This window comes from Lonchura striata, chromosome 8 (assembly GCF_050655825.1).
Source record: "Lonchura striata isolate lonStrDom1 chromosome 8, ASM5065582v1, whole genome shotgun sequence".
NCBI classification, from domain to species: domain Eukaryota; kingdom Metazoa; phylum Chordata; class Aves; order Passeriformes; family Estrildidae; genus Lonchura; species Lonchura striata.
This window is the reverse complement of record NC_140710.1, coordinates 23844555-23858976: the sequence shown is the minus strand read 5'-3', so window position 1 is coordinate 23858976 and position 14422 is coordinate 23844555. Positions and strand designations below refer to the sequence as shown.

Genomic DNA, 14422 nt, shown 5'->3' with positions numbered 1-14422 from the left:
AAAAATTTTCATCACACAGCAACACCTAAGGATCTACTTTCGCTTCTAATTCATGCCCATTTTTATAAATCTTCATTATGAGTAACTTTCACTCAGGTCTTGCACAGGCAGCACTTTAGACCTTGTCCTTCCTATTTGTCATGTCAAGGCAAGATCCAGAAAAAGGGGGATGTAACCATTTCCAGCGTAGCAAAACTTAAAGCCAAGTGTTGTAAACTTCCTACACCTTCCTTCAGTACTCTGTACTGTACTGTATTTTTACCAACTGGAGGATAGTGGCTATTAAACAAAGAAAAATTCCCATGTCTAGAGCAAGGAATTAGCAGTCAGTACGTGTTCAGCTTCCAGACATTCAAAGACAACACTTTTCTTTCCCATATCCTCTTCTGGAGGCCTGGCAGAAGACGCTACACAGGAAAGTCAGGTGAAAAGCCATTGGCAGAAGCTTTGCCAAATAAACTGCCACAGCTGTTTATGGCTGGGCCCTACAATGAAGCAACCCAAGCACTAAACAAATGAGTTTTCCCTCTCTTCTGTGATGTTCTGCTCAGTGACTTACTTCTCTCACTGTATGTCCCACGGATCTTGATGGAAGTCAAGTTGTGGAGAAGCTTTTGGAATTCAAACGCTGTAAGAGTAGGCCTCCACGGGTAATCTGCAGCCTCATGGAGCCTGGGGAGAAGAGCCAGGCATCATCAGCACAGCTTTCAGCTGCTAACAGCTGCACCCTCTCAAAAGTTCCCTTTGCAACAGCACCGTGCTATTGCAACATCACCCACGCAAGTTTAAACCTAATGACCTCTGTTTCCTCAAGAGCTCAGAGGCCAAAGGCAGCCCAGGCCAGGTGAGAGCTGCTCCCACTGTACCTGAAGGTGTAGGTCTGCACATTCTCACTGGGGTAGGAGTTGCCCTGGGCAATGAGAGGCACCGACACTCTCAGCCCAGCCCCCTCCAGCACCAGGTCCTCTGCAGAGAGGCGCGTGTCTCGCCTGTCCACACGGAAGGAAAAGGTCAGGTTTTGCCCATAACTCAAAACCTGGTTGCCCAAGAACTTGCCTGAAAGGGGAAGAAATCCTTACAGTTAGGGGACAGAAAACAAAGGGCACAAGCAGCACAGAAAGCCATGCTTTTAGAATGACCTACGTGGTGCAACGAAGTACATGGGGAAGTAGGTGTCTGAGATAACAGAGATGTCCTGGGTCTCAGCACTCCACTGCAGCAAGACTTCTGAGCCATCACGCTGCTCAGCACGCCACTCATCCTCTCCTGAAGAATCAGATGGGCAAGAATGAACACCCTTGGAAGACAGAGATCTGCACACACTTCTCATGTCACATAGTTAATCTAACTGCCTGTGAAGGCACTGGCAGGCTGCAGAAAGCAGCTATGCAGAGGAATTTAAACAGTAAACACCATCTTTACAGTTAAGCCTCTGACTCAAGTGCTGACTTGAAACCTCTGAACTCTGAACCCTCTGATGACTACTCGTCCAAAACCTTCTTTTCTAAAGAGCTTAAGCAAAGCTAGAAAAACCTGCAGGCCCCTACAATTTGTTGAGAGCTGCAGCCTTTGTAGGAACCGTTCTCCAGTGGAATTTTAATTAAAAAGATGTTATTTTCTGACTACGCAGCATGAAAACATGCATACACATGAAACATACTGCATGAAAGAAACAGCTTTTTCCTGGGCTTAGACTCATTGGAAACACAAGTGCATTTTATTCAGAGCCATGTAAACCTCGAATCTAAAGTGATTTTGATCCTCTCAATCACAAAGTCTTGACTTGGTTCTAGAAATGAGGAAACTATGCTTTGTCAGCACACCTCTCAGGATAGAAGAAGTTTCTATTTGCAATTCCCACTTGCACCTGCACACTGTACAATAAGTGTGTGCCCAAGGCCAGGGCTGTGAATTCCTGCCTTCCCATCTGAACAAACAAGCTGCAGACATGGAAGCTCCAGGTAGCTTTCGCACTTCCAAAAGAGGGATCCTAGACCTGCCTGCCCAAGGTTTGTGGTCTTGCACAGAAAGGAAGGAGTTGGGTTTTTTTTAATAGCTTCCAACTTGAGTCTACCACCCAACCTGAGATACAAATGAAAGCTCAATTTTACCAAACTCAAAGTTGGAGGTGATGCTATAGATGCTGTAGCCCGCAGCACTGGTGCAGACTGAAGAGTGTCCAAAACAGAAGCAGGGAGTACAGCCTCTTGGATTGGAGGAATCAAGATGGAAAAATCCAGGTTTGCATCTGAAGATGCAGAGGAAAGAAAATTAATTTCCCTGATGTTAACCCCAGGTCCTTGCTCAAATGTTTTTCATTCTTGAAACAAAGCCATGGGAAGAAAAACTCACCTCTCACAGTGGAATCCTTCCACATTGTCCTTGCACGCACACCGCCCTGTCTCGACGTTGCACTCCCCTGTGCTGCCAGCAGCATTGCAAGAACAGGGCCTGGGCAGTCAGGAGAGAGGTTAGCTCAGTAAGAGCCACATAAACAAAGCTTTAAAAAAAGCCTAGCTTTCCTTTTAGAGACCTGCAATCCTCCTTACCTGCACCCAGCTTCAGAGAGGGAGTGGAACCCTGGCTGGCACCGGTCACACTTGTCCCCCATCACACCAGGCTTGCAGCTGCACTGGCCATAGCTGTCACACTGCGTGCTGAGGGAGCCTGTGGGGACAGCAGGGACAGGCACCTCAGCACACACATATGGCTCCATCAGCTACTCAAACTTTACAAAACAGCCAAGAAATAAGGAAGCAGAAAGCAGGAAGCACAGCCTCAAGTTGATGAGTGACAGCTTACCTGAAGACTGCCTCTAGTTCACACAAATTCTCCCCCTGGCAGCTCTAGACAGATGAACTGTTATCTAGTCTTCCCAAACTATATTCAGCCTTTTACTCTTACTAACCAACCTTTTTATATATAAAATATAATTTTAACTTCAAATTGCCTTTTTCTGCTTCATCCTCAGTGCTACATTTGCATGCCTCCAATTCCACATCTGTTTTACTCTGCAAAATGTAATTTCCAAAATTTTATTCCCTGAATCCCTTGTGCTCCCCCTAATCAGTATCTCTTCTTTCCCTGACCTCTCTGTTTCACACTCCAATTTCCTTCCTTGATTCCTAAGTTGCATTTAAAGACTAAACTGCCTCTCTGGAACAAGGCTGCACGTGCCACTATGAATCCTAGTAAACTCATGAGTAAAACCCTCATTTTTGAAAGGACGTCTTCCTCAGTACTGCTCCATTCAAGTGGTCTTGCACAAAAAACAGCAGCAGGGTTCTTTAATCCATAGTGGATAAAATGCTTTCTCCCAAGCATCCATGTAGCTACCAGCCTCAGAGCTGTCAGCACTGTAAGAGTTAACTAGCAGGAGAAAAATATTTTAATATACAGAAATAGTTGCTTGTTTCCACTTCAATCCACACCAGAAGATTATGGCAAAGTGAAGAGTTATAAGATGATTAGGCTGGACGGGACAGAAGAACTCACTAAACCTTTACCATATACAGCCAAAGTTCCCTTTGCAGTCCCACTTAGGATTATTTAGGAAAAAAGAGTACTTGACAAAAAATACCAATCCAAACATATCCAGGAGATTCAAAAACACCCTGGGTGTCAGTGCGTCATTGCATACAAGCTAATGGCTAAGCTACAAAGGCCCTTGGAAGCTGTCCTTAAAGATCTGAGAAGTCACTTCCCTGCATCCTTTCAACCATCTCAGCTCACACCAACCCACATCCCTCTTAAAATATGGTCTAACAAAAGGATCCAGGAAGCAGTCAGAAGAAGAAAGGGCCTTTATTGGTCAAAAATTTCACAACTGAATGACTCCTTGACAAAATTAGATAGGAGATGCACCCTGGCAGACCTCTCCCTGGCTGCTTTTAGGGCTTGCTACAAGCAATGACTTATGCCAGCTACTCTTTTGAAACCTCACATCATATCTTACTATGTGTTACCCTTTTCCTTCCTTCCACCTTACTTGCTGTGGGCTGGTGTAGTTACAGGATCACTCCTTACAGGTTAAGTGGCTCTCTACATGACAAAAGATTTATTCTCCTGCCAGAATTACCCTGTCCCTGTTTATTAAAAAAAGTTTAATTACATATTTTGAGTTTACTTTGTTTTATTTCACCCCACCCCCCTTTGTGTTTAATGTTTCACTGGTTTGTATTTATAGCGCTTGGATACTCAGTAGGAGAAACTGATGCAGCAGCTAAAGTTCACTACAATTTCTCAGCATGAACAACTTCCAGAAATACCCACTCACATCATCATGGTTATTAAGAATTTAAATGAGTTCTTTAGTACTGGGAGCATCCAGGGTAACACATAGACAGTGGAAAAAAAATCTATTTCAGAATACATTCAAAGGACTAAGTGCTGCAGAGGTGACCCATCTGCCCCTGCCACCCTAACTCCATTTAGATACAAGGATAACTTAAACCAAAATACAACCCAAGAAACATGGAAAAAAGAAAAGAAATCCAAACAACCCCTCCCTCTTTCTACCCCAGAGTTTGCAATGAGCTGCAGGCCGACAGAAGAGGTGGGTTTGGTGCGTGGAAGCTTGCAAGCAGCCGTGCTGGCAGCAGCGCTCACCGACTGGGTTGCAGCTGCAGGGCAGGCAGCCCTGCTCGCTGGCCGGGCGGTAGAAGCTGTCCCGGCAGCGCTCGCAGCGGGGCCCGTCGGTGTTGCCGGCACAGGCCGTGCAGTGGCCGCCGTGGCCCGTGGCGCGGTACAGCTCGGGGTCGAAGTAGCACTCCTGGGACCGCCCGTTGCAGTCGCACGCTGCAAAGACAGGGCACTGTCAGTGACCAGCCCGTCCCCAGAGCACAAAACCCACCCTGCACAGTTCAGCTCTGTGAGGTGGGGTAGGAGCTTTTAAACACTCCAAGATCTGAAACAAACTTGAGACCATTCTCATCAATGTCCAAAAGAAAACCAGCATTTTCTACCCCACTTCTTTCAACATCAGGCTGCCACTTGCAGCCAAAATACTGTCCTCCCACACAGCACCACCGATCCCTGTCATCCAAACAAGCATGAAAAGGTAACATGAGGCTACTCCATGCTGTAATGAGAGCTTCTCCCCTGGATTGCTAATCCCTAGACAGCAGAACATCCCAATTTCACCAGCCCATTGAGGGAAGCCACCAACAGCTGGGACCTATCTAGACACACAGAGGTCAGACAGGAAGGAAACTTTTCTGTCTGAAAAAGCTTCCCCATAAAGTAAACTACCGGGAGCTGTGGTCTGGGACAAAACACCAAGCAAATTGGTGTTCTGTGACAGAGACCTGCATTTGCAGTCCAGAAATTAGATTAAATAATCAAAAAGTAACTGTAAAAACCAGTAACACAAACACAAAAATCAGCTGATGCTAAATGAGGAGCTTTTGAAAGGCAAATTATACTCCAGCATAGTAAACTGATTTTTTTTTTCCCATGGGTCTCAAAGTACAAGCCTGTACATTTCTGCAGGCCACCTCTTTCTTTAGGAAAGATGGGTGGTTTCCATCCTCGTCCAGAAAGGAGATGCTCATTCCTACGGCTCTACCAGAAAGCTCCCACAAGGCAGAAGTGGAATGACCAACAGTCCCACGAACTGTGCTCAGTGCTGGCCAACTGTGACTGAGACAAGTTAAAAGAAGGCAGGGCCAGCCTGGCTCCAGCAGAGGCAGGGCCCTGCCCCAGCCAGGCTGTCCCGGTGCAGCCGCACTTACGCAGGCACTCGTTGGCGCTCTCCGCGGTCGCTCTCCTCCACGGGCGGTCGTTGAAGAAGGGAAGGCACTTTTCACAGTCCACCCCGAAGGTGTTGTGCTTGCAGTTGCAGACCAGCTTCCCAAGCTCATTCTTCACACACTCACTCGCGTGCCCGTTGCATTTGCACCTGGTTCAGGAGAGGTAAGGAACAGGTATTAAAACTCCAGGGCTCCAGGTCATTCGCAAAGCAACACCAAAAAACAGGGCGCCCACATCTCAAAATCTGAGATTAGAGAAATTTGAAGGTCAATGATTACAACAAAATTGAGACCAAAACTGCTATCATTCAGCTTGGAGAAAAGGGAGCTTCATGGATATCTTATGGAGACCTTCTAATACCTAAAAGGGGTTTACAAGACAGAGAGAAACTTTTTATCAGGGCCTGTAGTGATGGGACAAGGGGTAGTAATTTTAAACATCCTTTAAAATTTTAATTTAGATTGGACATAAGGAATCAATGAGGCTGGTGGATCACTGGCACAGGTTGACCAAGGAAGATGTCGCTACCCCATCCCAGAAGTGTCCAAGGCCAGACTGGCCAGGGCTTGGAGCAACCTGGGATAGTGGAAGGTATCCCTGCCCATGATGGGGGCTGGATGATCTCTGAAGGTCCCTTCCAAACAAAACCATTCTATGAAACAAAGAGGTACAGCCTGCTCTAGGTAGGCATTTGAAAGGGAAGACAGTTAGCTAACTCCTTTGCAGTCTTCAGACTAACCCGAGTAGGAGAAGCAAAGATTTAGCTAGCTTTATGTTAGTAAACTTGCCACAACGTCTCTCCAGTGAGAGCCCAGAACACAGTATGTTCACTGGGTGTGGGCTACTGTGGTATCAGTAGGAAATTAAATAGCACAAAGATGACTAATACAGAAGCCCAGGGACCTCCAGACTGGTGGTGCAGCCAATACAAATCCACATGTGGCCAAATCCCTGTCTCAGGACCGCCACATACAAGCAGGCCAAAACCCTGCAGTGGTCTCATCTCTGTTTATTTTATCATCAACTACCTAAGGTTAAAACATTCTATAATAGACTTTGGCAAAAGGAATGGACAACAACAACCATGTTGTACCACATTCCAGACCCCCAAAGGAGATAGCTTTTTCAATATATGTGAAGTAGAGACACAGAGATTTTCTACTTACTGTTATTCAAGAGTACAGACATAGGAGAGAATAATTTAAAAACATATTAAAAAAACCATACAAACCACGCAGCAGAAAAAAACTTTGTTCTTTTGTTTTTCATTTGAGTTAATTCTTTTTACCATTTACCTTCTCAAGTCACTTATTATTTCATCTAATCAAGGAAAAAAAAACTGATCTCTGCCAGCCCTGAAGTTATAGCCACAAAAGCTTATACACAATATTTGCAAATTATGTAAAATTCATTCTAATGCATTCTTGATTTAGGACAGTCTGTAAAGACCAGAGACTATTTGTATGATGTGAATACAATCATTATCTTTAAAGCAGTCTAGTAAAACTAAACAAAAACTTTAGTAAGCACAGTGTTTTATTGTCTACTCACCTACCACCCACAGCAAAATCAGAAATTGCATAGTAGTAAGACTTGAGAACTTTTGGGTCATTGAAAACTTCATCTCCAAATGTGTTCAGACGGTTGAGGGTCACTCTAATATCTGTAGCTGTCACCCATTCCTAGAGCAGAAAGAAATCCCATCAGATGAAATATCCTTTCCTTTGAGAAAGTACCAGTCATTAGCAGTTCTATTAACAAAGTCATTCCTCAGCAGCTGGTTCCTTCTTCATTATTTTCCCCTCTGCACCTCGGGAGCTCACACACTCCTGTCCCAGAAGCCTTATGCCACATCCTCTTAGTTCAAGTGGGTTTTCCTGACCCCTTCTCCTCTCTGGAGACCCTTTCCAATGCCTCTTCACACCCTGACTGCTTTCAGCTGGGAAGCACTGAATAACCTCTCCAGCAAAAAGTGCAGGGCAGGCAATTATGCCAGCTTGCTAATCATACTTGTCTGTCTGGCTGTAGTTTTCCTGCAAAGCTATGCAGCACCAATGGGAAAATCTTTAGGGTACATTTGTCTGCAGGCGTATTGCACTAGACTAAAAGATACAGACAGACAAATGAGTGAGGCTGGGGGAGGCAGAGGAAGACAGACAGATCTGACTTGTAACACAAGAGTTTTTCATAATATTTACACAGTGTCTGTAACACACTGCCCTGGTCTCATGCAACAGCAGCCAGCACAAACAGCCAGTTGCCAAATTTCATATCACATTCTGCCAGCCACTGACATTGGCACCTCCTTGGTTTTATTATACCCTTACAAAGCTGTTTTCCTTCAAACACCATAAAAAAGAACACAAAGAAACATTCCTGTATGTACAACAGTGCAGCACCTGTGTCACTGCTCAGCCAGTAACACAGTATTTATTTACTGAATTATAAACACAGATGTAAACACATGGAAATACCAATCACAATGTACACATTTACTTCAGTTTTAAAAAGCAACACCAGGAGTTGGTATGTATTTTAAGAAACTGGTGGTCAGATCTCTTCCTTACATAGAGAAACTTATCAGAAAAATGATACAACTGCTAACTTGAAATCTCCTTATTCACCTTAATGATAAGACATGGTTTTCTGCAAGGGTTGGCTACACCAATGAGGTGGCCAAACTGGTTCTTTTCCACTTCAGAAAGTCTTTGTCCTTTCCCATTAATCTTATTTTTTCATTTCACTTCAGTTTTCAGAACCAACTCCACCAGGTTCTGCTCTCCTGCCTGCGAATCGGAAACAGGCAAGCCCTGAGCCTGCTGGGTGCCTCAGACTACTCCTGCTACTCTAAGAGCAAAGGGAAGTGATGGTAAATCACAGCTCTGAAAGGAAGACAACGAGCCCCAGTGAAGCAAACTCCACAACTTTAGCTCCTTGTTGCAATACAAACTGGAGAAGTCATCAAGCAGAACACAAAAACTGGCAAGTAAATCAGACAAATTGGTGCTCTAGCATGCTCCTGACCACTGCCCAACCACTCTTGTGAATGCAAAAGAAACATTCAAGAATGTTCAACAACAAAAAAACCCTGCCAAAACCCCTTGCCAAGCCATCTGTAAGAGAAAAACCAAGGATAAAATCAAAATTCTCTGCTTCAACACACATGTAAGAGTAGATGGTAGGGATTCCTGTAATGTTTTATGTATTTAGAAGAATCTTGTATTTCTTACTTTTTTTCTGCTTGAAATATACATGCAGATGCCTCAAATATTAACTGGACTGAGACTTTACCTTTCTCTGTCCCTGTATCAACAGCAGAATGTCCACAACTGCCTTCTACGCTGACAGAGATTTACATTTATCCTCTGAACGTAAATGATCCACAGTGACACATCACCCTTAAAGCCAGTGGGTTTGCTTTTTTGTACCATAAACTTACTATCAACAGACTCAAGAGTTCAACTCTTCCTTCAAAAGCACCTCTGTGGATTGTCCATCCCAACTCAGCTGTGCAAGGGCCTTTCACTATGAGTAAGGGCTGTAGTGCAGCCCAGCGGGCACAAAGCCACCATGCAGAGTGACCCAACAGGAAGACTCAACTCAGACCACCTGAGCGACATAGTCCTGCTCACACACCTGCAGCACAGGGCTGTTGTCAAAGTTGTAGGCACTGGGCCGCCCCTCCAGCGTTGAGAAGGCCACGTTGCCTCCGGTGAGAGGGGAGATGTCGCTGAACTCATCGGTGCAGAGCGCCTGCTGCTCGTCCTCCCCGGTGCGGATGAAGCCACGGTTGATTTTGTGGTAGGTGCTCTCACAGGACCCACTGTAGTACTGGTAGGGCACCCAAGGGCCGTCCTCCTTCGTGCGCTTGTAGATGGCAAAGCTCTCGGGCCGGCTCGTGTGGAACTTGAGGCGCACGTATGTGATGTCAAAGGCTTTTCCTGTGGGGGACAGGAGACATGAGAAAGACTCAAAATTGAGGAAGAATGGAAAGAGCTGCACTGCATTTCTCCCTCTGGAGAAACATTTCCCAGCACTATCCAGAAGGATGAACCTGTCCAGCAACACCAGAAGTATCTCTTCCAGGCCAGTATAGTGTCTCCAAGCAAAGACAAGGTGAAGGAACTGAAAGCAGAAGCTGAGTGCAGGCTGAATACATAAAGAGACCTATAAGCTTCTCTGCAACCAAACACATTTCAGAAGCTGCAACTCTCTTCCACATACATCCCTAACAGATGACAGACTACATCAGAACCATGAGGAGTTTGTGTGCATTTAAGGCCAGGCCCAAGTTAATAATGACATTTGATGATATTTCTCCCAAAAATATGCATGGGAGAAACAGTATTAACCAGAGAGGAGCAAGTTACACTGCAGAGCCTGGTTTGTACCTCTGCTTCTTCCCTACATAGACAATACCTCAATCTCATTTTACAGCTCACAAAGCTTTTCCTGCAGCATTGAACCTACTGACTACAACCCTCTTCTACTCATTCCTTGGGAAAAAAAAAATTAGGTTTAAGTTTCCCACACCATATGACTAAAATCACCAAGGCATTTTACAGATCAGAGTGCAATAATTTCCAAGCTACCCATGTTCTCCATCACCTAGAAGCATGAAAGAAAATCCACCTCCTTGCCCTCTGTTGTATAAATTTTATCCTCCTAACCAGTCTGTGGCAGTCAGCACATCATCCTCCCTCATGACTCTTCTCCAGTAACTTGAGCATCTAATCCCAGATACATAAACCAACAGCCCAGGGTAGTCACATCCCTGAGAGAACCCATTAGGAGAAAAGGACCACAACACTCTTCAGCCACCTTCGTCTGCTATCCACACTGGCCAAGGGTTCCCAGGAACAGGCATACAGCTGTATACCAGCTGTTCTTGCTCCACTTCAGCAAGCAGACTGTGTACAATTAGGACATCCTGGAGCATGTAGGGAGTTTGCTAAAACAACGTTGAATTTGTTTGGAATAAAACCTCGGGTGTTTAGTCCCTGCCATGCTCTTTTATGCTCCCACCACTTCCAAGAAAAACAGCGCTCTAAGCAGAACTTGCAGCCGTCATCGGTTCTTTTGTTGATCCAAAAAAAAAGCTACTAGAAGAGTTTCAGTTGATTGAGAAACAGTTTTTTTCAACCTGCAAAAGTCACACAGATTAAACCTCCACTTATAAAATGAATGAATTGTACCATGTTAAACTTTAACATGAGGCTTGGCACTTCCTGAAGTGTTCACCTCCTTCACACGTGAGAGCAGACCAGAGGCACCATGCACCAAGAACAGAGTGTCCTCAAAGAACACACGCACACACCGACAGCCGTGTGTTAGGTCACGAACCACGGAGCTGCCCTGAAGGCCCCCAGTGATTAGGCCAGGGGCCAGCCCGCATTAGGCACGTCGCACCCAAAGCCTGTATGGCACAAGGGAGGAGCCAAAGTAGCAGGAGAAGCACAGCAAAGGGTCCAGAAACCAACATACCTGAAAAAAATAAAAATCAATATGTGTTAGCCCAGCACAGCCTGGTTTTTGGTAACAGGGGGGCCCACAGGGGAAGCTTCTGTGAGAAGCTGCTAGAAGCTTCCACTATGTCCAACAGAGAGCCAATCTCTGATGGCTCTGGAGATGCACGTGCTGCTGACCCAGTTAGAGAGGTTGATAATGCCTCTGTGATGACATGTTTAAGAAGAAAATCAAAACCGCACACGCACAATTTGTTTTTCCAGGGCTGGCGAAGCGCTGCTGCTGGGGACCAACCCTGGTGTGGTGCGTGGCAATGCGCTGTGGCTGCCCCGCCATCCTTTGGGCAGCCCCCAGGAGCCCTGCCTGCCTGGCCGCCCCGCCAGCCGTGCTGCCGGCAGAAGGGCAGCAGGGCTGGCAGCTTCTCCTGCCGGCGCCCCGCACGAACAGAGGCCTCAAACAGCACCAGCGCCACGGCGGCCGCTGCCCCTGCAATGGCAGTGGGGACACGTGGTCGGCACTGAAAACACGGCAGGCATCTCCCCAAAGTGGAACCTAGACAAGATCGACCCCTCGGCACTGCGGGATCTCACAAGAATCTTTGAATCGGTGGAACTTGTTGGCAATGACACCTACAAGCAGCAGTCTTTGTTCTACTCAGAGAAGAGGAAGAAATGAGGATGTGTGAGGGAAAACAACATGGTGACAGCAAGGTAGGTAAAGAGAAGAGGCCACAAGCATCAGAGCTGAGATTCCTCTGCAGGCCATGGTAAGGACTGTGGTGAAACAAACTGTCCCCTTGGAATGCCTGAAGTCCACAGGGGATGCAGAGATCCATTTGCAGCCCATGGGAAAAGTGGAGCGGGTGGGTGCTAGAGAAAGCTGTGTTCCAGTGGGAGACCAGACTAGAGAAAGAGAGGGCCCCACTTCCAGAGATAGAGAGAGAGCCCTTGCTTCCAAACTAGAGCAGCCTTCCCTTAGAAGACGGCACCCTATGGACAAGGGACTCACACTACAACAGTTTTGGGATGACTGCCCATAGCAGGGACCCCATGGCATAGCAGAGAAAAGACCCCACTCCCTCAGTGAAGAGGAAAAGATCTTGAATTACAGACTAAAACCCCCATGCCCTGTCTTCCTGCACTGTTGGTGGGAAAGAGGGAGGGGTTGGGGGAAAACAGGTGTTTTAAAGGCTTATTTTATTTCTCATCATCCTCCTCTGACTGTTAATAATACATTTATTTTATGACTTTAAAATTGAACCTACATTGCCCTTAAAGTGTTTTGTCTCAGTCCTTAACTCATGAGCCCTTTGTTAATTTTTCCCCCTCTCCTCTGCTAAGATGTCACAAAAGTAAGCAAACTTTGTGGATATCTGGCATTTGGCCAGTGTCAAACCATGACACCCAAGAATAGAAAAGGACCAATCTGGTGTTTAAACTACCCACCAAATACTATTGTCTGTGTGTGACATGTAGGACAGCTGGGATATCATAGAGATACAAGCCCCCTGATACTTCCTACAAAATACCCTTTCCTATTTATATCACGTGTGCATGGATCATGTATTATGGATGACCTAAGCACAAAACTGGAAGCCAGACATTTACAATTGTGGCTTGTCCTCAGTACCAGCTCACTGTTGGTTTGGGGTTGATTATTTAATGAGATTTTCTTACATACAAAAGACAAATGAGAAGCAAGCACCACCATTCATGTCAAACTGCTTTCTTCCAAAGAATCAACACTAATTTAACTTAGGCATTCCTTCCCCTTCCTACCCAACACAAGAGATGAATCCCGTTCCTGTGTATTTGGAGTGTTTTTCTCATGAATTGCAATAAAGGTAAGAAGCAGGCATCCTGTGTACAGATCAGGCCCTCCCAGCTTTCCTGTTTCTCTCACTGCATGGGCTCTTCTCTCAAAGAGAGCTCCTTGCTGAAGGCAAAATATGCTTGAGGTAGGAACAAAGTGCACACGCAGGAACTCAGACACAAGACAATAGACTGGAGACACACAAACATCTTTTTCAGGTCCATGGTAAACAAATCCAGGATACACTTCACACCTTTACCAGGTAAAAGGCAAGGGGCCCAGGAAGCAAATAATTTTTCCTTCTGCAGGAATACCCCAAAGTGTGTTGACCTGCGACTTGACAGCCTATCCCAGAACGACACCAACATCTTGGATGGAGAGCAACTAAAAAACACAACTACTATCGTAGTTTTATTATTAATAAAAATATCATCAGCTAAATGAGAGCTCACATGGTAAGATAAAAAAAAATATAACACTGAAAGTCAGCCCTGGTGGGATTTCTTTGGGCAACTTTAATGACAAGTGAAAATGGGAAAACATCAGGCAAGAGCAGCCATTCCCTAAGTCAAGAGGGGATAAAAAATAAGCCAGAAACAACAGTGTCAGCTGAATTGTCAGGAATACCCAGTTCTTTTGAACTGGGGTGGTTAGTTATCTACTAATACTGCATTCCTCTGGTGTGAAGCAAAACCCCTGTGTTCAGGCTTCATCAAGATGGGGAGGAAATGCTTCAAAAGAATCCTGGGAATGATGAGGGGGCTGAGCATGTGCTTTCACTCACACACACAACTTTCTGCTCTAGTTCAAAGCTCGGGTCACAGGCTGCTTGCCCCAGAAAATAACTACTTTTTTGTCTCCACTATAACTGAATTATGATCCTTGTTTCCTGACAAGGTCTCCTACTGCTTCCTGAAAGGCCCAGCTCAGCTAAAGACACAGCACATGCCAAGTGCGCTCTGGGTAGCATGAAAACATTATCCCTGGGAACCCCTTCTGCTAAATGGCAAGGACCCTCCCTTTTTCATGGCAGGCCAAGAAAATACATTCAAACCCCTCCCAAGTGAGCAGCCCACATGAAAAAGACATTTATGGCAGCTGGCAGCATAACTCCTTGAGCAGTGCAGTTAATGGCATTAAAGAGGAATGCAGTTAATGCACAGAGAGAGGCTGTGCAGTGCCTTGCTGGGTAAATACAGCAGGAACAATGGAGTTTACCCAAGACCAGCTGACACAGTGTGGAAATTGCTTCCCCACTGTTCACACTGAACATAAATACTGTGCTTAACAGCCTGGCAGTTTTTTGAGGCTGCAGAGCCTTTTTCTAGCAAAGATAATCAGCCTAGGTTTTTTTCATGTCTTGCTGGACTGACTAAACACATATAGCTATGAC

At 45.6% G+C, this 14422-nt stretch overlaps 1 protein-coding gene across 1 annotated transcript in view; it reads right to left on the bottom strand.

The window, feature by feature from the left end:
- Positions 1–14422, bottom strand: part of LAMC1 (laminin subunit gamma 1) — a 66294-nt gene that overhangs the window by 14616 nt on the left and 37256 nt on the right. The window contains exons 2-11 of the mRNA XM_021525107.4: positions 9388–9692; positions 7303–7433; positions 5733–5899; positions 4609–4797; positions 2550–2667; positions 2353–2451; positions 2112–2248; positions 1144–1266; positions 867–1056; positions 560–672 (exon numbers count right to left, since the gene is read on the bottom strand). Of these exons, the coding sequence (XP_021380782.3) occupies positions 560–672; positions 867–1056; positions 1144–1266; positions 2112–2248; positions 2353–2451; positions 2550–2667; positions 4609–4797; positions 5733–5899; positions 7303–7433; positions 9388–9692 (1572 nt within the window). The remainder of the gene's footprint in view (positions 1–559; positions 673–866; positions 1057–1143; positions 1267–2111; positions 2249–2352; positions 2452–2549; positions 2668–4608; positions 4798–5732; positions 5900–7302; positions 7434–9387; positions 9693–14422) is intronic.